Here is a 25563-nt window from a genome sequence, read left to right on the forward strand (position 1 = left end):
TGGTAGCAATATATATACTTCATTTACCTTGCAGAAACAGACCTCACACTTTAAGTTACCAATTGGATATCAGCAGAAACACACACAATGACAAAATTCCAATTACTAAATGTTGTATTTATTCAAATAAATAAATTGGTAAATGTCTATGATTGATTTTCTCTTCTTAAGGGCAGATGTACTGATGCAAGAATTACAGAGAAACTTTCATGGGGAGGAGACAGGGCAAGTCATCTTGTGCAGAACACATTCCACATTTACTTCTCTAGAACTGTACCCTTCCCGTGCTACAATCTACCACTTTACAAGAACTAGCCATTAGACGTAAGATTTGTTTGCAACATGCTTAGGAGAACAGTCAAGTCATATCTGACAACCTCTGAAACATCTCAACAATCCAGTAGTAAAAATTAATATTACACACCGTGACCATGATCCTACTTAAATTGACAAGAGTTGCGATTAAAATTAGTAAGTATTTGATCATATAACAAAAAATATTGGTATTTTATGGTATGCGATAATTCATTTTGACAAGTTAATCTTGTATTTTTTACATCATCTTATTGTAACAGTCATAATTGTTCCCCAAAAGTTCTCAAGAACCATTAAGCAAAAAAGATGAATGCTTCTTATCCTCTGTTCAAAGGAAAAAAGGACAAAAATTAACTCAACCAACCTTTTGAATAATATCAAGTCACACCAATCCACAATGCCCTATGACCTATTCACAGCTGCAAAATTATATCAGGAATTACTCATAATTAAACAAAAAATAAATCCTTTTTACAGCATGAAATACATTTTATGTATTTTCAAGTTAGATTGTTTACATGGGATGAATTTTACACTGTACATGTTCTTTGATGTTGAAGCATATACATACAGGGAAAAAATACTGCCATGATCAATACACTTAAATACCTGTACATTATTTACATTTTAAAGTATTTTACACAGCTCCAAACCATTAGCGTCACTTAGCTACACACATTTCAAACTGGAGTGTAGAATGCTTACAGTTTTTTAACTTAGGGAATTTCAACATACGTGCTGCTTTCAGTTCTTTATTAATTCAATGGACTCAGGTGTTAACTTTGTTCCATGCCAGCCATCAGTGACAAAGCTAAAGATTCCACTGTGAACGAAACCATAAAAAAGTAGTTACTATCTGCATATAATTCTGCAATATACTCAAATATTTATTGCAATATTCAATTCTGTAGTTTAAAAGGAAGATAACAGTTTATTTTTTAAATTGTAACACTTCAGGATTTAAGACGGTATGACATTTTATAAATGTCCAACAGTTCAGACAATATTTTACCACTTTTCATCATCAGTTATCCGTTAGTTATTTCACCTGGTAAGAACTGGTAGGAAATAAGCTTCTTTGTTTGAAATACTAACTGTTGTACACAAAAAAACCAAATAAATGTTGTGGGGAGTTATACGCAGTAAGCCATTTTCACAGACAGTTCCTGAAGACAACCTCTAGTGGACCGAGTAGCAGTAATGTCAGATTAGAAATTTAGAAATCCCTTAGAACATGCATCTACATCCCAGCTAACCCCATTCAGCAGTTGCCCCCCTAACTTAAACTGACACCAATTAACAATTTAAGATAATACCAGGCTGCAAGTAGAAGCACAGACATGTCGTCTTCTGCTGTTCCTGCTACTAAAGAAGTAACTTCCAACAGACAAGCAGAGCCAAGAGCTCGGTGCTGTCGCAGCTGAGGCACCATAATACTAAAATTTTATCTGTTCAAGATATATCACATCTGTCATGCAACAACAATAAAAAGATTGCTTTTCTATGCCCTCCAGAACTTAGTTTCATTCATTTCTTTGGAAAACTGCTTATCACTTGCTCGGCTACATCACCACCCCCTCATCAAGAAAACAGGTAAATTGAGGATAACTGTCATTAAAAAAAGAAAGCATGGCATGAATACTCTAAAAAAAATGATGGTTAACTTCTTAAGTAAGGCTTCATGCCCCTCTGTGAATACCTCACAAAATGAGATTCTCTAAGATGTAATTGACAAACATTAGAACAGATTAAAGTACAAATACATTCCTAGTGAAGCTTGTGTCCCAGGAAATGCAGGTCAGTGAAAAGCTTCATGTACTTACAGTGAGGAAAAGAGCCTCGACAGACAGCTTTGTTGAGAACAGTTACAAGAAACATGTGACAGTTTTTAAAATCAGATTCCATCTTCTCTATGGATTCCATCCTATGAAACAGTTTAACAGAAGAATGCTTAACAGACTACCCACTATGTTATCTTCAAAGTATGACCAAAACTTCACAGTAAATGACAAAAGTACTCTTTGCATAGCATTCTGGCTTGAACTTACAATATTTCAGTTATGGTTGTGCATACCACGAGAAAACAAAGGCAACTTCGACAGGAGCATCTGAGGAATACCACAGTGACATTCATTTCCTCATCATCTTCAAAATCTCTGCAGTAACTAGGAAGCACTGCATGGTGCTAACTGACCACTATTATTCCTATGTAGATTTGGATTTCAAGGCAGCCATTGCTGGTCAGTATTGCTTCAGAACTCCTTGGGGTAAACCTACACTGGCAAATACAACAGGGATCCCCACACTGCTTTACTATCAGCCAGTTCTTAAATTCCACTTTGGACTGTGCCAGTTAGCGCTCACCAGAGAAGAGAGAAAATGTAGTTCACAGGAGTCTCTCGTCTCCTTTTTCCCCTCTCCCAAGAGGATTCGGATGACACTACATCAGCTATGACTTTTTCCTGCCACATCCAAGAGCATGTAACCACATGCCCTGAGTTTCAGACTTTATCAACAGCCTTGACAAATTATTTCTGACACTTCAAATTGGAAAAGCACTTCAAAAATAGCAACTTCCTAATGCCACAGGAGAATGAGATCCAAGTTCTAGGTACTATCTGTGCCAAATTAGCCCTGAAAGATACGGATGTGAGCCAGTCCACACCGGCTGGCCTCAGGGCCACAAATCAACTCTTGAGTGTCAGACACAGCCTTGGAGACTTGCCCACTATCATTCACCCTTCAAGCAGTGGGTTACACAAACAGAAGTATAAACTGGGAGAGGAGTATCTGGAGATCAGCCCTGCAGAAAGGGATCTGGGGGTGCTGATCGGCAGCAGGCTCAGTGTGAGCCAGCAGTGCCTTGGCAGCCAGGAAGGCAAACCGCACCCTGGGGTGCATCAAACACAGCATAACCAGCCGGGCAAAAGAGGTGATTATCCCCCTGCATCCAGCACTGGTGCGGCCTCACCTCGAGTTCTGTGTGCAGTTCTGGGCCCCATGATTTCAGAAGGATGTTAAAGGTCCTTGAACACATCCAGAGCAGGGCAACAAAGCTGGTGAAAGGGCTGGAAGGAATGTCCTATGAGGAGTGACTAAGGACTTTGGGCTTGTCTAGTTTGCCCGGAGAAAAGGAGGCTGAGGGGTGACCTCATTGATCTCCACAGCCCCCTGAGGAGGGGAAGTGGAGAGGGAGGTGCTGGTCTCTTCTCCCTGGGATCCAGTGACAGGACATGTGGGAATGGTTCAAAGTTGGAGCAGGGGAGGTTCAGACTGGACATTAGGAAGCATTTTTTCACCAAGAGAGTGATCAAACACTGGAAGAGGCTTCCTAGAGAAGCAGTCAATGCCCCAAGCCTGTCAGTGTTTAAGAGGCATTTGGACAATGCCCTTAATAACGTTCTTAAACTTGGTCATCCCTGAGTTGGTCAGGCAGTTGGACCTGATGACCGTTGTAGGTCCCTTTCAACTGAAATATTCTACTCTATTCTAAAAAAATCAAATCTTAATTTTAATTTAGTCTATGGTACGGCTTAGAGAAGAACAACTGATTCACAGACCAACACATTAATCTTATTTTGGAAATTACAGGTGGGTTTCCAACTTCAATCATGGCATATAAGGAAACACAAATCTTTTCTAAAAATCACAACTACGACACGCATCCCAAGTTGTTTCTACAGAAAAGGTACTATAGGAGAGGATAGACCAAAAACTTCAGAATGTGAGCATTTGAACTAATGGAATCAAACATTCTGCATGAAAATCTTGAGTCCAGAGTCAAAAGCAGAACTTTCAATAACTTCAACAGCTTTATATTTTTACTTTTTTTTTTTTTTTTTAAAGGCTTTATAACTTGGACGGTTCAGCTAAGAAAAATAAGGAGGTTTAGAGATCAGATTTAGATTTTTTTTAAGAAAACAAAAATGGGCCTTCATTTTAGAAGGGAATACCACTAAACAATCCCATTTTTCATAAACCAATTAATGAATGTCAGCACCCAGCTGCCTACAATTTTAAATCCTAGCCAAGAAACATTTCATACTGAACTTGTGAACCTCTCATTTTACCATTACAAATACGAAAGAAAACCCTCTTTGTTGCTATGCCCTACAATCTTTTCAATAACACTTAAAAGTTATAAATTGACCACCTTTTTAGTTAGAAAATACTGAACGTACACTGACACAAGTGCATGAAACTTCTTAAGCTCTATCTAAGAGAGATTTTACTTTTGCTAAGAAATAGCAATTAGCCTTTGGTATTTGCTGTTAAACATTGAGCAAAGTCTTGTTATTTCACACAAAAAATATTTTGAAAACATATTCTGAGCTGTGAAATTATGACCATGTAGAATTTTAGGTATCATACTTACTTCCAAGCCCCCAAACCAGCCTGCCAACGGTCTGCAAACATCAATACTAAATTTAACACTTTCATTATAGCTTCTTTCACAAAGCTCACCTAAAATAACAATTAAAACAAAAGGAATAACAGTTAGAAATTCATTGTTAAGCACAATCATTTCCATTATTAAGCTGAAATACAAAGGTATCCCATGCCATTCAATCTGATCTGTAAAAACAGTCTCCTAAATACAATGTGATTCTTCCAAATTCTTCCAAATTTAAGATATGTTTTGTATTCTCTCTAGTTCAGTTCATGGCTGACTACTTCCATGAGGACTAAGCACAGACTGTATGTGGGATAAAAGGCTACAATGCTATCCACGTACCTCTATTTCCTGCCATACTAGTATGTATCATTCTCACTACATTACCAAGCTTCAGTTTGTTCAAATCTTCCCATCTCTTAGAAACAAATGAGTCATGTAAAATCCAATATAAATCATTTAATTTTATCTTCTCTCCATGATAGAAGTGAGCTGAGACTTGTAAGGGAAACTCAGTGTTAACTCTGGAAACGCTACCATTTCGTCAAGAGTGCCTGTATGTTTAGTAGGTATGAACTGCAAAACAGGCAGCATAATTAGTACTAAACTATTTTGTTGTCCTGCTAAACTCAATATACCAAATATGCCCATTTTTTTTACTCACCTTTTCCCTCAGTAGGCAGCGATCATGGATTGTAGATAGATATCTGTAATGAATCTTTATCAACTGATCTAAATCTTTGGCTTCTTCTACCTGATGCTGAAACTCCAAGCCTGTACTATGAAGAATCTTAAAGAGAAGACCATAGTTATAAAACTCCACGTTGCATGCAAGTGCTTATGACTCTCTTCCAGTATTTTTTTAAGAATCTAAAATTGATTCATTCACTCTTACCTCCCACACTTTAAGCTCACCCTCCAAACTACCATCAATACAGAGAAAAAAAAAACAAAACACCACACAAATCAAGCTCTTCTCATAACTGCACAATGATGACATTCCTCATATAAATAGGAATACTGCCATTGCACAAGGGAAGTCAATCCCTGGAGAAGCTGATGTGGAGTATACATAGTTTTATTAAAGGCAAAAAAAGGCAATAGTAGAGCAGATACAAATCTACAAGCATTGCCTTTAAATTTGAGAAGTCATGTATATACTTTTAGATCTGTGTATTAGAGATTTCTGAGAAGGATTCATTTAACTAAAATGTCTATAGTTACACTTTTGTAAGCATTATAGCTCTTAAGACAGCTTACAGAAACCTTTATTTACATGATTTTGCTTCAGTCATCTAGCATGGGAGAAACAGTCAGAAAGAACTAATATCTGAAGGTCAATCATATGTATGCAGAATTTTTAAAATTACGGACTTAAAACTGCCAAGTTAAAATTGAAACATGTTTAGCTCTAAATCATTTTGCAGAAAGGACATTAGACTAAGATTTTGCATTTTATTTTTGGTGTTTATGTTTTAAATGAAAATTGATAGTGCATCACCTCCAGTTACAAATTCTTAATATAAATGAAATTGTGGTATAAGACAAACCCTAGTCATGATGTAGTTGTGCAGGCTGTTAACAAAATGCATAAGTTTCACTCTTAAGAGGAACATGCGATGTATTTGTTGTTTTATGCTTTCTGGTTGTGGTCCAAATAGAGGAAGTGTTCCTTGTTCTGATACAGTTCCTTCCTTAACCTGTGGGTTTTCTGCAGCACAGACTAGTTCTAAAAAGAAAAGGCAAGAGTATTATATTGAAGCGCTTATGAAGACAAACTAGCAAAAATGTTACTTAAAACTGGAATTTGTTATTTCTTATTATTCTGCACACAATACTGATTTAAGATTTTTCTTGCAATTCAGATGTGTTATTAAAATATAGCAACAACATACTGAATATTTTGACAGTATATGTGCAATTTGATAAATACTAGAATAGGAAATGTTATTTAAGAGCTAAAGATTATGTGAAAGGATTAAAACACATAAAAAATAAACGTGTATACTATCTCCACAAAAGGGAAAAAACTTAAGCACAAAGTCATACCCATGAAGTTTAAATAATAGAAAACCACATATTTTTAGGAAGATAATTACTTAACTGACGTACAAAACATAGATGAACCAATTCATCAAATTTCCAATTTATTTCCAGGACATTATATGGGACAGGAAGAGAATTAAAAACATTAACCTGTGAAGGTTAATGATAACTAAGAGGTCTCCTTCTACGATCCCAAATATTTCAACTGTAGTTTAGAGTATTATTCCAAACTATTTATCTTACTGTTTCAATTTCAAATAGATTATTGTCCTATTTTGTTCTCTTAACTTGTTTGCAAAGTATAACTCATAAAAACTTGGACTACACATAAAGCAGAACATTAGGGTGTGGTAGACAGACCTTCTTTCAACAGCAAGGTCTGAAGAATGAAGTAAGTTTCCAATGCAACTAACTAGACCTGAATCATAGGAGACAAAAGGAATGCATGAATAGATAATGTCCCTGAGGCTGAAAAGAAGTGAAAAACATGCCCTGCTTCATATGTCTAATTTGCAAAGCTGATAGAGATTAGTATTTTATAGACTGAATCAAAATTCTCACTGGTTTATACTACTTACTGCAGAAAACAGCTGACTAACTATATCCTTAGACCACAGAACAAGTTTTTAGAGTATCTTTCATTGAAGAAGTTTCTTACCATCAAAACGTAAAACATCTAGACTATACTTGGCCCATTTTATTTGCAGCAAGAGCAGAAAAACTTGATTGTAAATTTTTTGGCACTCTAAGCTTATAACTATATCCACAGGCCAAGGAACCTAAGAAGAAGAGAAGACAGAAAACGTAAATCACTAATGCAACATACCAAATCTGTTCTGGAATAAGAATTACAACAATATTAACTCACTACCTTGTAGCTCAATGTCAAACCATCTAAGGTGTGGACAGGGAGTTTCTTCTTTGCTGTATCAACACTTTCAAATGATATAGACAACCTATGCAAGGAAACAAGTGATTTAATTGGTGATAACCTCTTTTAAATGAGTGGTTAATTACTATTTTTTCCTTATTGCTAAATACCAACTGTCTGAATTAATCTGGTGGATTTGGATAGAATAGATGACAACAGCTCAAAACTACATTAAAACAGATTCTTGTAATGAGTATTGCACTATGCAAGTTAAGTACATTAGTACAGGTAAGTGTGAAAGAAGCATAACTAAACTGTATTTTGCAGGATTTTGCATTTTACCTGGAACTGTCCTCTGGATAGCGTTGCCCAACTGCTTCTTGAAGTTGAACATTTAAGAAAGCAACATTCTGCCAAGTTTCCTTTTCTCTAATTTTGTCAAAAATTGATGTATAGAAATCATACATGGTATCTCCAGCTTCAAGTAAGAAAAAGTTTCTCATTGCCTGCAAGTATTCTACAAGCCTAAATAGGGAACAAACATATAACATTTGCTTTGTCTTAACTGTACAAGTGAAATCAAACACAACTGTTATAGAAACAAAAATCTTAATTAAAACTTTTCACTACAAGAACTCAGTATCGAACACAATTAAGTCCACAGTAAATTCCTTGCTTAATCCTCAGACAGCCTTCACATACATTCAAATAAAACAAAATAACCAAGCCATTTTTTCCTGTAAGCTTAATAGCCCCAGTAACTTCAATGGAAATGCTCATGGTATTCAGCTATCTTACAGGCTAAGCAATTTTTAAAAATAGCTTAGAGTTTGAAAATCCTGTCCTCTCCCAAAACAGAATTTAGCATAGGAGATGCAATTTCAGGGAGAGTTCTAAGAAGAGACTTTAATACGGAGCCCCAGAAAATTATGATGTGGATTTTCCTTTTTGGATAAAGTAGGAAGAATAGTAGTGCTCCAACTCTCACAAGAACCATGATTCTAAATACATTAAGCACTTCAGACAGATTAAAACCATAATGACTTATGAAAAGTAAAAGGAATAGGTCATTTTACTCTGTAATATAGAACTACTACATAATATGCTTCTGTCTGATTTTACAGTATCATAACTGAATCTCATATTAAACAAATATATTCCGGCTTACTAAAATTTGTCTTCCATTTTCCAATGACAACACTATTAAAAGTACTTTTGAAACAATTTCCCTTCAGAGCATCCAGTGAAGACCGTTGATTTAAATTAGACCAAGTTTTCACTCAGATTCGATCAGATTAGATTCCCCCTTTCCTCCTTAATAATTTTATTGTTGATTATCAAACTGGAGTAGAAACACAAAATAAAATTCCTGCTTTTAGTGATTAAAAAAATGTTAAAGAAAACCAAATCTACTTCCTTACCTATAATCCTTCTTTAAAGTTTGCATTAGATTACCACAGCATTCCAAGTATTGCTTGTCTATGTGTGGATAAAGGCAGGACCTCAATGTCAGTTCAAAAGTCTGGCAGGTCACAGATTCTGAAGATCTATCCACACAAACATCCCCACCAGTAAACTTCTCATGAAAGTCACTCTGTTCCAAATACAACCTTCAAAATAAAACAAACTATTTACGGAAGAAGGGTCATGATTCATACAATATATGGAAGAAAAATGTCATCTCTTCAAAGATTTTAATCAAAATTGGATCCTCTGCTCTAAAATATATGGTGCAGAAATAATAAAAGCTGTTTCATAAATCTAGTATCAAGCCTATTAAGTGATCCTTCATACTGTTTTTATATGACCAGGCATAAGAATATCAAGAAGGATGACATACCGTAATCACGTAATTGCTCAAGGAGTAATTCTGAAAAACAATGTTAAGTTCAAACATTACACAGCTTAACAAACAAAACCATTTTCATAGGAAGTTTTAAAACTGTACTGTCCACATACAGCAGTCGGATGAACTTCTCAGAAAAGAAAAATAAAATTAAAGAAACAAAGTAAAAATTTGAACAACAAAAACCCAGCAAAACCTAACAACAACAAACAAACAAAAAACAAACAAACAAACAAAAAACCACCACACACACAGAGAATTAGTTTGGGGCACCTTAAATATGGGGTCATCTATATTATTATATTATGGGAAGAGAGTATATGCAGTCTACACTTGGTAAGTTTGTTTTGTCACAGAAAGGATCAACTTAGAGTAAGAAAAGCTACTTGCTAGCTGAATCCATTGTAAAAGGAAGGCGGCTCATAGCAGCTATTGCCTTGATAGACTGGATGAGTCAGACACTGAAATAATCTATCAGTTCTGACAAATAAAACAGTCCCAATGAACAAGGAAAGTAATTGAGTCTTTTATCTACTATTAATTATCGCTTCTTTAAAACAAACTCCTCCTAAGACTGAAAACACCTAAGTCACCAACTAGTATTTAGGAAAACATAAATAGCAATTTTCTTATTTGTAATCACAAAATAAGTAAGATTTTCAGAGTTTGTCCTTTCCTGCTAATCTCCAAGACATTTATAACCTCTGTATGACTTCCCTCATTATGAAGAATGAAGAATTTTTATGCAATTAACATGAACTTTGGAAGGCCTTCAAAGTTAAATTATTTGAGCACAGCACAATCGAAGCTGCATTCTTCGACGAATATACTTGGTGCAAATCAAAGACATTATGTACAGATTCCAAGGAAACACATTTAAAAGCTCAGATTTTACAACAGCATTCACTATTAAAACACTTATTTGCTAGAAGCCTGTTATGATAAAGACTACTCCCATCTTCTATGCTAACAGATGTGAGCAGCAGACTGTTCAATGATTTTGTTTTTCTTTAACTAAGCACAAGAGTAGTGTTTATTTAGCTTCTGTCACTGTTGGTACTCTTTATTCTGCGCTTGCTTGTTTTCAGCAGCAGCAGTAAAAATTTCATCTACCAAATGTCATCAGGCAGAACATTGCTCTCAATAACACAGCAGGAAGTTCATTCATTTACCTGGCAAAATTAATAGCCAGCAGTGGGTCGTGGACATCATCCAGTTCCAAGTGTCTTTCTGCTATAGACTGCATCTTTATCAGGCTCTGCTTTGTGGCCTGCTGTTCTGTAATAATATCTGGAACAGACTCTTCCCCATGCCGCAGACGAGACTGCACTGATTCCAAGAACAGCGTATACAAGCTCTTTCGTTCAGCATCTAAATTGGGCAATACATTCCACAGTAAGATTTTGTACTAAGAGAAAACATCATCTGAACTGAAAGAGGAACTCCATAGTCCAATATTTACTTGCTATCTTTTAACATACTAAATTCAGCCACTATTCAGTAAAAAAAAAACCAAACATATTTAAATAACTATTGCTAAAACAGTAGGACTACTCCAATGCCTAAGGTCAGGCATATGTTCAAATGGATTGCTGAATGGGTCTCCAAAATATGAAATATTTCTAAGACTGTTAGAGAACTTCCTCCTTCTGGTGCAAAGGCAGTTAATTCTCAGCAGCTGAAACAACCCTTCAGTATTCACTAGAATAGATTATACTCTCACAAAGAGGGAAATAAACCTGGAGTCTCCAAAGCAATTTAACCATCTACTTCTAAACATCAAGAAACAGCAAAACCAAAACATTTGTTTCCTAAAAAAAAAATCAACATTGTTGATTTATTTACACTGTTGTACTATGTTTTACAATCATTCAAGACAAATATCCTGAATATCTAAGTATCTTTTCTCTATGAGTAAGCTTTTTCTTGAGGAAAAAAAATTCCACATACTATCTCAGAATTATTCAGCCACACAGTAATGGAAAACAACTATTTATGAAAACAAAACAGCTTTACTGTTAGAACATAGAAGGTGTTTTCATTTGTCTCAAAAAATCAAAGTTTTGCACACACATGAAAACAAGTTTAACAAAAATTTGAAGCAATAAAAAGCCAAGGGAACACTCAATCTTCATTCACTTTTCTCTTTTCACTTGTTTGAACTGGAAGAGTAAGTGTTTCCAATCAGACCTGAAGCTACCAACTAAAATACTGGTATTCAACATAGGGCGTTACATTATTCTAAAACCATGGAAACATTACTACAAAAAAAATACACCCACACAGTTAGATACCTCAAGGCAGGACAGTCCAAAAACTGACATCTCACCTCTTGATGCAGCCAGCTGCGGAGAGCCATCTTTGCACTGGAGATTCTTCAACAGCTGCATGGATTTTCCAGCCATGATGATTTGCTTTAGCACCGGTTTCAGAAAAGAGACCATAGTGTGTTGCCTGCTTGAAGGGGCCTGATCACTGCCAGAACTGGCACTGGCATTATCACTCATCTTCTCCTCATTCTCCGTCTTCTCTGACACACTATATAACGTGTAGGTAGCATACCAAAAATCTCTGTGGTTAACTGGAACATTTTTGTTTCTGCAAAGAAATAAAAAGTTGTTGAGCATTTTCCATTTCAAAAGATGAAACTTCATTACCAGAAGATGCATATAATCTTTTCTCTTTGCTTTGCCTTTCTCTTAGAATAGTGTCAAGAAACACTTTCAAAGCTACATAAAATAAGCTTATTCATATCACAAACTATCTAGACGCCTCTAGAATTGATGACATCTTTAGCAGGATAAAGAATCAGCTCACCAGAGATAAAACAACTGTATAACCCAATAAACCTCCAAAACAAGGCAAATAGAGTAATTATAATTAATTTTGTCCAGGAAGTTAACTGTTCACAGTGGCATACATCCTTGATAACAAACTGATTAGTGATTGACTTGCAGATTTATTTAAAACCCACAATTATGCAAATAGTACTGGGAAAGCTGAAAAAAATCTAGAATAGGTGAAACTTGATTCTTAGTTCACTTTGCTTTTTTGTGTTTGGTTTTTGAGGTAAGATGGAAAACAACCTAAATTAGATAATTAAAATGAAGCACACATATAAATAAAAGCTGAAGTCACCCCTGTTGGTAGTGCTGAAAATGCAACCACAGAACCACATAAGGATATTAAAAGTCTCAGCTACCAAGGATTTACTACAACAGCATGAGAGCTGCTCTTTTACTTCATGCTCACCTTGACCTGCCTTAACAGACATAGGTTTGATTAGGTTTGGCAGATAGGGGGAAATGGATTTGTAATTACAAGCCAAAATTCTAACTTCTACATTCACTTTCCACTTCAAGCTGTCAAAAAGGGGACCAGCAAAACATAGCATACAAACAGAAAAAAAAAATTAACAGGTCAAATAATGTTTAGGATATATGCATGTAATTCAAGACACCATATTAGCTGGTACTACAAGGCTAACTGCTTTTAAAAAAGTCAACACACTCAAAGTCAGACTGCTGATTATTTATTATGGATGGAAAAAATAAAACAATTTATTTCTATTCCACACAATACCTGTTAGGGCTCCATATACAATGCAATATCCCTAATGGGAAGTTTGAGACAAGCTGTAACAGTATGAGTAAGAAATTAATTCTGCTTAAGTAAAATAACAAATGTGAAAACCTACTTTTGTTGTCACCCTTTCCTTTCTACGTTCTACGGAAGGTTTTATATTCATACTTGCACAGCATTATGCTTGTCCCGTATCAGCATCCCTACCTCTGAATGATAAATTCCTTTGCAGGATCAAACAAATTTCCATGGACTATCCACTCATCCACTGTCTGTAAGTATGGCCTCACAGTTTCAACCCAGAGAGAAAACAAAAGGGAGACCTGTATTTAAAGGGGGGGAAAAAAAAGAAAAAAGTGTCTGAATGTTTTTATATGAAGCATTAAGACACAATATGGCAAAGCTAACCTCTTAATTGTGCAATTACAGTTTCTGAAATACACGTAATTACAATTAAGGGTTTTTAAAGATAAAATGTTAAACTAAAAATTAGAGCTTTAGTAGTTTTAATGGGAGCCCACATTGTGCATGCTTCCCCTTGTTGCTTTTGTCATCACACTCAGACCCAAACAGCAGTTTTAATTTTTTTTCACTCTAACATCTCTAGAACAGTAAGGGATAATCATAAAACACTGTGGTTTTATAACACAGAAAACAGGAAAACAAAAGGACCTAATGACATCCACTATATTTTCAGTAATATAATCAAGTTACTGCAAAACCCCAAAAGCCTACATTTCAGCATTAAATGAATTATACAGCTGTAGAAATAGGAGGAAAAGCTATTCCAAAGCTCCCTCTTCTGTAACAGCTTCCCAGCCTCTAACTCCCCAGTTCCTTCCCTCAGTCATAAAACAACACTGCTGCTGATCTCAAAAATCTGATTTCACCCAGGTTGAGCAAACTCCTGTCAGAAAATAGTAATACATTATGGCTATCAAATTTGACCCTGGTCCTCAGTAGCTGAAGGCTAGGGTACTCCATCACCACAAAGAAATTTAAGTTACTACATTTTCTAGCGTGTCATTCTATTAAGGAAGGAATGATTTCCCCTACCGTTTGCTCAGATGCTTCTCCAACACTGTCATATTCAAGAATAGCTTTGTAGAGAGTATTAAGCAGATGAGATGCTCGTACAACATTTCTAGTGTCAGGTGGCACTTCTGCTACTCCTGTGCTGAAAACTTTGTGAAGTACCTTCAGCTGTGCCAGTCGGGGAGACAACTTATCTATTACTATTGAAAGTGTGACTGTTTTATCTGGAAAAAAATCCCAAATATATATAAAGGTAGCATCCAACAGATCAAATTTTGTCAGTGTTATTAATGAGGTTTTAAAATGCAGCATGGCATCTTTCACAGTTTCAAACTATCTCCATAACGGTTTTCATGTCTCCCTCTTCTAAAAATTTCCTTGTGTGCCCCCCTCTTGTAAAACTGCCTTTGCACTGTACCTTTGTTGATTATGCATTTTTCAATTTCAGTAAGTTCTTCTTTAAAGCTAATGAAGTATTTATACAAGGCCCACATAAAAGCTTGGTAGGTTCTGAACGGGGCTTCAGTAGTTTTCTTTGGAGTGGAAACTGTTCCATGCATTATGCTTTCAGGGCTGTGTCCCATCACTTCATCAATAAACTTCTGTAGTCTAAACACAACTTGCCCATATGCTGCTATCTGCTCCAATACAGATCTCAGGCAATTCTAGGAAAAAATAATTTTTTTTTAAATAATCTAATAAAAATTTGTGTTTTATAAAGTTTAAAAATTAAATCACAAGATATTTCTATGAATTAAAATATAATAAAATTCTGCAATCTCTACTGCTTCATCACATTCTCAGATACAGGAACAGCCCATTCAGTTTTATTAAGTCAGCTGTTCTTAATTTAGTCAAAACACAATTATGGAAATGTGATTTTTCCACAGGCAGTTTAATTTCCTATTCCCCAAAATTACATCTTCCTAATGACAAATATATTCAGCAGAGATTCAGAAACAACTTACATGGGTTAAATGTGTTACAATAATATCATTCCGCACAGCCACTTTTCCATCATTCAGCTGAAATATAAAAAGCTTTTTCACTCCTGAAAGTAACCTTGAAAAGAAACAAAAAGAGTAGTCATTTTTCCCCCTTAATGGACTCATAATTATATAGTTAATAAAAGAATTAGCTCTCCCTTGCCTAAAAGTTTATTTTCTTCAAATAAAAGGGGACCACAGATCAACTACAACTACTGGTACTGTAAGATGTTGCTAGACCAAGAACAAAAAAAAACACAGTAAACATCTCGTAAAGTTCCTTTCCAGTTGAGATAATTTCCAGCTATAGGATGACTCAAACCTACTTTGTAAGTTTGGACACTGTATTAAAAATCCATAGAGGCAGGGTAAGAACAAGTTGGCTCCTCTTAACAGTTAGACATGAAGAATCAATGCATACAAGCAATAGTAAGCCACTTCATTCTTTGTGAATGTGAGTGGTTAACATATAAGCAGCATCTTTATTGTCAGCAATGGTGTAAGCAAAAAGCTCAGTAATAATTCTTTCTTCAGACATAACTTCAAAGATAAATCATTTCCTTGAGAGAAACACTAAAAGGGAGAATACAAGCTTTGTGATGTTGCTCTTACCAAAGAGTTTCCCGTATAACCTGAGTTTCAGTGACTAGGGTTTTCTCTTCTGGCACATATAAAGGATCACTGGTGTACAAGTGGTGGTCCCTTAGAAAAAAGGAATGAAAACAATTTAATGGCAGAAATAACAGCTGAACCACCTGAAAGTAAGAATGAAGAATAACCTTAAGGATCAGTTTTGTTCTAATTTTATCTGAGTAGATTCAGTGCTCATGAGGGCATTTTAAGTCTATAAACAAAAGCAGAGTTTGTTTTCATATTGCTAAGCAAAATACTATGGAAAGTATTCAAATATCATCTAGTCATACATAGCAAGACAAGCAATTCAGTAGCAAATATGTGAAGTACTGAATCTGCATTGATTTGGGTTTTGCAGTTTTGTTTTGGGGGGATGGTTTAAATTCTTGATCCTTGATTATTTTATTTCTCATTAAGTGTTTTGAAAAATTATAGTTACTTTCTGTTAAAACCACTAAGATAAAAAGATACCAATTTCCCTAACCCATATATGAAAATTCACACTTTAACACAGAGGTTTACTTAAGAAATGGAAACTTCCACAGCCACCTATGAGCTTTCTCTTATGATTCTGTGTTACATAATTTTTTGTAAAGCTTCCACAGTATTTTTCATATTTTAGCGAAGTAGAGATTATTTGCATTTGCAGTATTTTGACCCATTAATATCATCATCAGCAGAATTTAGGTAATCATGTTCAAAATTCAAATTCAAATTAAGTAATACTGGTTTTATTTTTATATATATAAAAACATACATCTGCTAACAACATTGCAACAGAAACATCATTGCTTTATGCTACTGATTTCCTAATATTCACTGCAAATTTTCATTCATAACTGGCTAGATAACCAACCTACACTAAAATAAATTTAACTCCTTAAGAAATTCATTAAATTAAGGAACCAAAGACAAGTCTAATGATCTGTATCACTGCAATACTGATACATCAGAATTTGGGACAGAGGGAAGAAAACAGAGAGAAGAATCAGGCTTTTCTTTCTTTTCCTTTTAAATTGAACTTCCTTCTCATTTTCTTTCCAAAACCACAGCAGATCACAACAATATACCACTTCATGTTCCTTTCCCAAAATCTGTGTTTAAAAGTAAATCTTTAAAGGACGCACCAAAACCAAACAAAAAGTTAAGCTTTGGGGAACTCCTCATTTCCACGACCCACTTGTATTAGTTCCTCAGAGATCTTTGTAAGGGTCCACCCAAACAAAATTCAACAATAAGATTTGCTTCTTTGAAAAAGGAAAACCTTCTGATACAACAAATACAGTAAAAACTAAATAAAAGAATCTATCAACAGAAAACTTAGCTCGTTTGTTCAACTTATTAGTTCACACCTTTTTAATTCTGTTTTTAACTAAATCAATAGTAACTATACTATCTTCATGCTTCCACCATAAAGATGCTTAATAAAGTCATTATTTAGCATTATATGACAATAAGGAATATGTTAGCAATACTGTTTTCTTACCAGACTGCAGCTAGGTTGGAATGCAAGTGCAAACTATGTGAAAAGCGAGGGGCTCTTCCTGTCCAGTACTGAGGAACTACATGCTGCTCCAGCCAGCTGCGAACATCAGGTTCACCAACTGTGAACACATGTGACAGTCGGTGACACATTTTTATTTATTCAGGAAATGCTCATAAACCACATACAAAAGTTTTATTAATAAGACTATCCACTCAGCTGCAGAATCAGAGATCTTTTCAAATAAGTTACAATTTACAACTATTTACACTTTAATGCACTCACATATATGATACTACCATGCACAAATTCATTTATATTGAAATGCCTCATCTCCTAAAAGCTGCAGAAGTCCTAAAAGATAAACTTGCGAGATTTATGCAGTTTCCAATTCTTCCTCAGGAAGCGTGCTTCTGTCTCAGGCAGTTCTCAAAGGATATATACAAAACCAAGCTGATTTGAAAAATAAACTGACAAATATCACCAAATCTGTCACTACGTTCCTTTTTGCTACGCATTTAGTACATTACCTAAAAATGTTTTTATTTAAATGTGATTATTAAGAAAACTTTACTAATCCCAGTTAGATAGCTACTTCTTATACAACATATGAATATTATGCAGTCTTCTTATACAAGGTATCCTCTATCCTCCAATACTCTGCAAAAATACACAGCTAGAGTTAATACTCCCTGAAGCTATTCAACAGTAAGCCATGAATGTTTTAATTAAATAAAACTATTTTTTTTTCAGAAATGCTTCATACCCAGAACTGAGTCAAATGTTTCTGTTGCCAACAAAAGTTTCAGCATTCTGATACGCAGTATTAAAAATATACATTATTTCTATACAACCACATGCTATATTTACTGTGTAAGTTTTCATATCTATATGGAATGTCTCTATTTCTACAGAAATAAACAAAAGTCTTCTCCATCAGCATCAAGAGAAATCAGATCAAACTTTCCATATTGCTTCTTTCCTGTTAAAAATAAAACAAGTGAACACTAAGGTGCACCTTAAAACTACAATTCTAAGTCTAAAACATCACATCTTACTAAAAAATAATAAATTAAGCCACATTAGCTTGCTAAACGTGAGTACGTATGACCGTAGCAGAATTGTAGCTTATTCTAACCAACCTTTCCAGGAAACATTAGGTACTGTTTTCTTATTGGGATCTTGGTCTTCTAAAGGTGTCCTGTCCACTTGAATACCCGAGTCCTCCCTGCTTAAAGGCTGAGTGTCTTCCTCCTCTTCACTTTCTCCAGACCAATCCTATTAAGGGCAACAAAACCCAGTTATGTTTCAGTACAACATAACAGACAGATGTATATTCACTTCCTATTGACCTGAGAAGCTGAGCATGAACTCATTTTTTTCTTTCTGCCACTCCAAATTAAATTCAGAACACTAAGATTTAACATCACTGTCTGCCAAAGACAGGTTTAAGTTATACACAATGTTAATAACCAGACAAATGAGACAAGTGGAGAAGATCACAGAGCTGCAAGTTCTGATTAGGAGCAGGCAGGTGTCAGCAAGAGGAACCAGTTCAGCTTCAGGATTAAGTCAGAACACGGTGAAGAACAAAAGCATTTGCTTTACTGTTCCTCTGCTTAGGTCTGTGTGTATTTCTTGACACTGACTAAGAAGCAACATATCAGGTAATCCTGTGAGAATCATAGAGAGTATAAAAATCAGGTCTCCACATACTTCAAAAATGGGGTTTTAGCCTTCAGAAATTACTTACTGGTGTATCTACACCTGGGCCAAAGTAAATTTCTTCTCCTTCCATCAAATACTTTCCCCAATCAAATTCTTCTTCCTTTTCTAGAAGTATAAAGATAAAAATAGTAAGTATCATAAAACTCTGACTTCCTTGTCCTTTAAAAACATTTCCAAAGCTAAAATCATGTTGTTACTCTAAATCTAAAAGGCATTCCCTTCCACTTACGGTTACATCAACTGTTCCTTTAACAAGGTTATACACTTTCAGACACATAAATTGTGATGTATCAACCACATATACTCCTTATCTATTTATTCTCAACTTTGTTACTTACACACTCAAAATACGCAACACAGCGTGCCATCAGCACATTTATCTGTCCTGTGTTATACTACCCTACGCTTCAACCCTGGAAAAACATGCAAGAATGCAACACATCACTTATTGCGACTAGACCCATTTAGCTTGGTGGAAACATTCTAAATTTATAGTTTACATATGCACAAGGATCCTGGACTGCAAACAACATAAAGCAAGAACTGTCTTACTCTCCGGAAAAGACACCAAATACCCATGATGTGATGTGTAATACTTTAAAAATAACAATCACACAATATATTATATCTTAAACATGAAGCTTACTCAACTGTAATTAGTGCTGTTTGAGATAACCTCTTCATATTCACATTCCTGGAATGGGCTGAAAGTGCATTCAAAACACCGCCGAGGGAATGTGCAGAGATCATTCAAAAAGGAATCTTAAGATGCAAGATTTTCTTTAGGTTAGTCTGAAATATTCCTCTTTCAGTCTATGATACAACACTGTAAACAAATGGGGGATGGTATGCACTCAAACTTAAGCGCAAGACTCATTTTTAGGCACTGAGTGAAACAGTCCTACTTCAGAAAGCAGGCAGCTGAGATCTCCCTCTAGAAACCTTCAAATCTCCCTTTCCTTGACTGCACAGGGAACATCGGAATTTACATCACCAAAACTGTTTCAACAGACCTCCTATTGAGGTGCAAGACAGACACGGAGGATGGAAACCCACTGTCTGTCTTTGAGCATGTAGCCACAGCTGAACAGGCGGAGAATGTAAGTGATAGCAGTACAGGTCAAAAAGAGTTCCCAAGGTACTTTTGTGACTGGAAAACTTAATTAGCTGATGTAACATAAATGGGGGTAGGAAAGATTTGCAGGCATAAATCATAAAAAGACAATGAATAAAGCAGTTTGGAGTGGAGATAATAAAATGGAGAGGAAAAATGTCCTTCTTATGAGATTGCATTAATGGATTCTATCTTTTATTAGCAACATAAACATCTTGCAAACTTACCCACTTCTTTTTCTCTTGGTTTTTCCACATAGGTGGTGTTGGATGGAGAATCAGACAAACACAACAGAAGAGACAGTATGGAATAGTGTGTATCTGTCTTTAAAACATTAAAAAAAGCAAGTCAGTAAGTAGTCTAAAAGATTTTGTTTAGGAACAAACTCAGCATATTATCTGCAGGAATGCTCCACATTAGTTTCCATTCCCCAGTCCTGAACTACAAAAAGAACATCTGCAACATGATACTGAACATTATGCTTCCTCTTTTGCCTCCTAATTAGCCAATCAATATACTTCAAAAGCAGCCACAGCATAAGCTGCCTCTTACTGAGCTGACAGTCTGAGAATATGGAAGAGAAATAAGAACTCTTGAAGTATTATGACAGTAAGAAGTCACCAGAGGACAAGGGATAATGGACAGCTCCACTGGCATGGATGAGGGGGAAGGACACAGGTAACGAGCCTGCAGGAAACCAAGTCTTAGTTCCCTTAATCGTACACCTGATTATCTCAAACAGGAGGCTAAAATGAAGTTAGCTAAGACACTTTACCAAAATCGCTCAGTTTTAAGAACACATTCACATTATCTTCCCTCATCTGAAAATCTATACAAAGCATTGAGGATGCATCTTTAACTCCAATATTGCACTAAAGCAGCTGTGAAAACAGAGGCCTTCAGTCAGGTTAGAATACTGTGCCAACACTGGTATGCTGCAGAGATCTGTGTTATAGTCTATTCTCTAATATCTGCTTCCAGAACAACCATTTCTACTAAAGCAAAATTTTTCTTTGGTCTGATTCTAACTTTCCAAAGTTCTTCAGTAGACCACTTCATACGTAGATATATGGAGATTCTGCTATCTACATGCTACATACTTACACACACACACACACACACACACACACACACACACACACACACTTACAAAGCTGTTTAGAAATGAGATCTACTTGTATTTTAAAAAATCTCAGATTTCTGATAAAGGAGCGTTATGCTCATCTAGTATATATGGAATATAACATGTTTCTACTAAACATTACTGACTCTGTAAGAGTTTATCAAGAGCACTAGTAGGTTATTGACAGAATCACACGTGCGAGCTAGTGTTTTACTAATGATAAAAATGATACTCGATCTTTCCAGTTACATGACACTGATAAAAACTAAATGCAGTTTAACTTCCCAAATATGAGATGATATCTCCAGCTATATCCCAGCTGCACTTTCAAAATGGAAAAAAATATAAAATAAAATAAAGGCTCTTTCAAGTCTTAGGATACTTGCAACATACAAGTGTGCCTGCTTGAGCTTTTGTTTTGGTTTGCTTGTTTTTCATTTTATTCTGCTCTCAAAACAAGCACAGCAAAAGGTACTTTTTATAAAAATCTACAGTATAATTGAAGATATGTGTAAGCTATTGAGGGTTCCAGGATTTTCCCCTAAAATTAGAGGGAACCTAGAACAGTGCAAAGAAAGGTAAATGTAAGTTCAACAAGAAGTAAAAAAATCGAACAACTCAGAACACAGCCCTATCAAAGAATATCATTATATGGAGCACCACACCTTAAATCACAAGCTTAAATTTCCCAGTAGCAGGAACTTCCAGTTCTCAAAAATCATATTCATTATTAAACTACCACACCGGAAAGTGTTTAAACAACACAACTTCTGCCATATTCATCCAGTCCACATCATAAACTGATTTCATACAAAGTCTATCAAAGGTGAAACATATACATAGTCTCAATAAGGAAGCTACAGGGCAGGAGCAGTCCATCTGGAAATCCTAAAACCAAGACATAGAGATGCATTACTTAAAGAAAACAAAAAAAAATGGACAAAGAGTAAGAAATGCCCAGTTCACTGTTGTTTTACAACAGACAGGAATCTAGATTCATAGAGATTCTAGCTACATTTGTACAATGTACATAAAACATCTGCTTTGTAACAAGGTGTCCATTAAGTCATGAAACTGCACATGCTGAAACCCTGATAACACAATAACACATTTCTAAAATAAATGGGAAAACTAAAGAATACAACCCTGAAAATCCATGACCTGAACAGCAACTGCAACCCCACTGCTAAATCATCTGAAATTTCCAACACAACATTAAAACTGAAGTCCCCACTGTGAGTAAGAATGCAGGAAAAAACAAACAAGGAATTTGCAACATACACACCTTCGTTTCTTCAGTACTTGGGAGGGGCAAATTCAGAAATTTTTCTGTTAGTCTTTTCCAGCTTGCAGCTTTTCCAAGGTCAGAATGAACTACCAATTTTTCATGTATTCTAATAACAAAAACAGTATCAAAAATGTTTAAAAAAAGTTAACTAATCCATTATTAATCCACAAGCATGAAACTTACCCTTCTATTGTCCTCTCTACTTTGTGACTGTTCACATCAAGAAAACGGTGAAACCTGTGTAAGAAATCTGTATTAGAATGCGTTTAAAAACCTAGCTTAAATAAGGAAGAACACAAAGCTGATTTATATACATTAGGAAAACAATATCAGTTTAATAATGCATGCTTAGTTCAGCAACAGCATTAAACATCAACAAAATTTAATCTCAATGTCTCTTAACTCAAGAAGGATTAAATACAATTGACTTTAAAGATGGAAAAATGGAATGCAGATTACATTTAACCAGCCCTTTAAGATGAATGGAAAATTACTACTCTATCAACAAAGTAAGCAATTAAAGTATGCTGTCAGTTAAGACAAGTGGAGCGAGAAGATTAAGAACCGTATTGTCAAAGGCATCTGTGTCAAACACACAGAAAGTATCTGGGGTTTGCATCACAAGCACAGGCAAAACAAAGACCCACATGGGGAGGCCTCTAAACACAAATGAAGCTCCTTTATAAATAGTAAAGGAGAGTGTCTAAAAGGAAAGAGAGCTTCATCAAAGTAAAGAAAGCTATACCACCAAAGGCAGCACATATAGGAACAAACTAAGAACTCATGAAAGGTAAAATAGACTTTGGAGAAAAAAATAGAATATGAATAAGGTTCTTCAGTTATACAGAGAGAAAAAACAGGGAATGGGATGTGACAGCAGTGAACACAAGGTCAAGAAATTCTATATGTAGGCCTCAAAGCCAACCTAACACTTTGCCTCAGCTTCCAGCAACAACCATACAGAACACAGGGGTAAAACTCTCATGACCACAGACAGAAATGAAAACTACTGGATATGAATCAGGAGCAAAAGTTAAGCTAAATAGACTGAATTTGGAAAGACAATCTAAAATCACCTCAGTGTCAAAGTAATGAACTAGAAGATGAAACTGTAAGGTAGGTAGCAAGGATTTTTAATAAGTATCACTGAAGAATAGAGATATGCCATTATTAAAGGAAAGAAAAAATGACTTTGTTAACTGCAGATGTTTGCTTTCAGAAGACTTTGGAATGAAAGCATGATGAAATGTAACATAAACTAGGTAGATGACATTTAGGTTAAGAAAATACAGCTTATTTATTAGAGCACATTAGTTTACACAGGAAATCATTAGTTCAAATGGAAAATGGTGTTTAAGTACAAGAACTGGAAGATTTAGAACAACAGGCTGGAAAGACAATAAAACTAAACCAAGAATCTGCACTGAAAATAAAAATTAAGCTGAAGGGAAGCTGTTAGTGAAATTCCTTTAGTCTATTACTTAAACCTTTAATTAATGACCCTAACACACACCCCCAAAAAAAGTATCACTTTTTAGGCAAGTTGGGAACATCATGAATAGGACTACCGTGCTGCATGGAAACAGATCAATCTAACTATGGCATAGAAACATCATCAAATCTAACAATACAAACCACAAGTTTCACAAACTTGAAACTGAAGAGAGTTTCTGCTACAACCTAAGGTCTTATGGTTTGGAAATACACTAATCAATCTCAGGCTGACATTCCCCACATGTTTCTTAGACAACAATTCTGACATAAAACTCTTCCTCTTCCCAACCCTCCCTGTCAAAACAGTTCATTGTCAACTCTGCATCACGCCCTGTTTTTCTGCCATGTTGTTTGCCAAAAACACTCCAACCCAACAACTGCCCAGTCTACAAGAGCACAAGAAATGTCACAAGAGGAGATGGGAGACAGGGTGCATTTAACTGGCTCAAGAAACCCTGTTGCCATTACCAATCTGCAGACTCAGAATAATGACTGCTACAAGCAACTATTCTGATGCAGCTACAAAACCAAGAAACACAATCCTATGTGCATTACACAAAATATTTCTGGCAAAATAAAGAACACAGGGAGACAGCAATTACAAATACCACATTCCTACATTCCCAATGAACACAACTAACCGCTTCAAAATTCAGCAGCTGACCTTGTCAAAGCACCAGCTACAAGTCATACCCAGCTCTCCCACAGCTCAGACTCACTCTTGCTGTTGACCAACAGTATTAGTTATTCAAAGTTATTAAAATTATATTAGTTATTCAAGTAGTCTTATTAAAGCCTATTAATTGTTAGAATTCACCACCTGACTTGATGTAATGCAGTTATGCTATTGTCCACCCCAAAAAAATGGATTTAGATGGCATAAAAAATTGTAAGTAACACTGATTTTACATGGATTAGGTACTTGCTTCATAAAGTTAAGCAAGTACACAAGACTCTGAAGTGATATATGGGAAATTGGATATAGATCATGTAAAAATTGGCAGCAGACACTGAACTGATTAACTGTGGTAACTGCACAAGCAGCGTGTTAAACTTTAGTAAAGGTATTTTAGGTGGCAGGGTAATAGAATTAAACAGATACTGATAATATACATTACAGGTTTATAGGGACCATGTTTATGACAAGTTGGAATAACGTGAAACACATTATCTTCTGCAGATTGATAACCTTTCCTATAAGCAGCACAGTATGCTGCGCAGATAGCGGTAGCGTTATCTTGATTTGATGTAGTTTTGTTTACTTGCTCTTTAGATATAATGATGATTTCTTTACTTCCCTCCAACAAATAAAATTTCGGATGGCTAAATGAAGATGTTGGAAGGTGCCTTTTCCCAGATCAGGACAAAAGCCCTGCAAGACCGAGATCGAAAAGTGACGGAGTGCCGGCCGCTGGCCCTCTAGCAGGGGCTCGCAAACGGCCCCCGGCGCTACCCCAGACACCCCGCAGGGCGGCTACGGCAGGACAAGGCCCCGCAGCACAGCCCCGCAGCCACACGGCACCCTCCTCGATTCCAGGCGGGTCACACCACACCGCAGCCCCTCAGCGCAGAGGAGGGGCCGGGCCCGGCCCGGCCGGGGGCTCCTTCCCTCGCCGGCGCCGGTGG

At 35.9% G+C, this 25563-nt stretch overlaps 1 protein-coding gene across 1 annotated transcript in view; it reads right to left on the bottom strand.

Moving 5' to 3' along the window:
- Positions 1-795: 795 nt before the first annotated feature.
- The window catches only part of TUBGCP5 (tubulin gamma complex associated protein 5), a 25917-nt gene continuing 1149 nt past the window's right edge, over positions 796-25563 (bottom strand). Inside the window, exons 2-24 of the mRNA XM_026845970.1 lie at positions 22627-22693; positions 22441-22549; positions 20260-20356; positions 19570-19680; positions 18944-19023; positions 18333-18468; positions 17194-17311; positions 15687-15776; positions 15057-15150; positions 14507-14753; positions 14110-14312; positions 13261-13376; positions 11801-12069; positions 10644-10842; positions 9047-9235; positions 7968-8150; positions 7626-7710; positions 7413-7533; positions 6259-6437; positions 5373-5498; positions 4691-4779; positions 2139-2239; positions 796-1138 (exon numbers count right to left, since the gene is read on the bottom strand). Coding sequence (XP_026701771.1) covers positions 1092-1138; positions 2139-2239; positions 4691-4779; positions 5373-5498; positions 6259-6437; positions 7413-7533; positions 7626-7710; positions 7968-8150; positions 9047-9235; positions 10644-10842; positions 11801-12069; positions 13261-13376; positions 14110-14312; positions 14507-14753; positions 15057-15150; positions 15687-15776; positions 17194-17311; positions 18333-18468; positions 18944-19023; positions 19570-19680; positions 20260-20356; positions 22441-22549; positions 22627-22693 — 3056 coding nt within the window. The 3' untranslated portion in view covers positions 796-1091. The remainder of the gene's footprint in view (positions 1139-2138; positions 2240-4690; positions 4780-5372; positions 5499-6258; positions 6438-7412; positions 7534-7625; positions 7711-7967; positions 8151-9046; positions 9236-10643; positions 10843-11800; positions 12070-13260; positions 13377-14109; positions 14313-14506; positions 14754-15056; positions 15151-15686; positions 15777-17193; positions 17312-18332; positions 18469-18943; positions 19024-19569; positions 19681-20259; positions 20357-22440; positions 22550-22626; positions 22694-25563) is intronic.

The sequence above is a fragment of the Athene cunicularia genome (assembly GCF_003259725.1).
Source record: "Athene cunicularia isolate RWA chromosome 1 unlocalized genomic scaffold, athCun1 chr1_part1, whole genome shotgun sequence".
NCBI classification, from domain to species: Eukaryota; Metazoa; Chordata; class Aves; order Strigiformes; family Strigidae; genus Athene; species Athene cunicularia.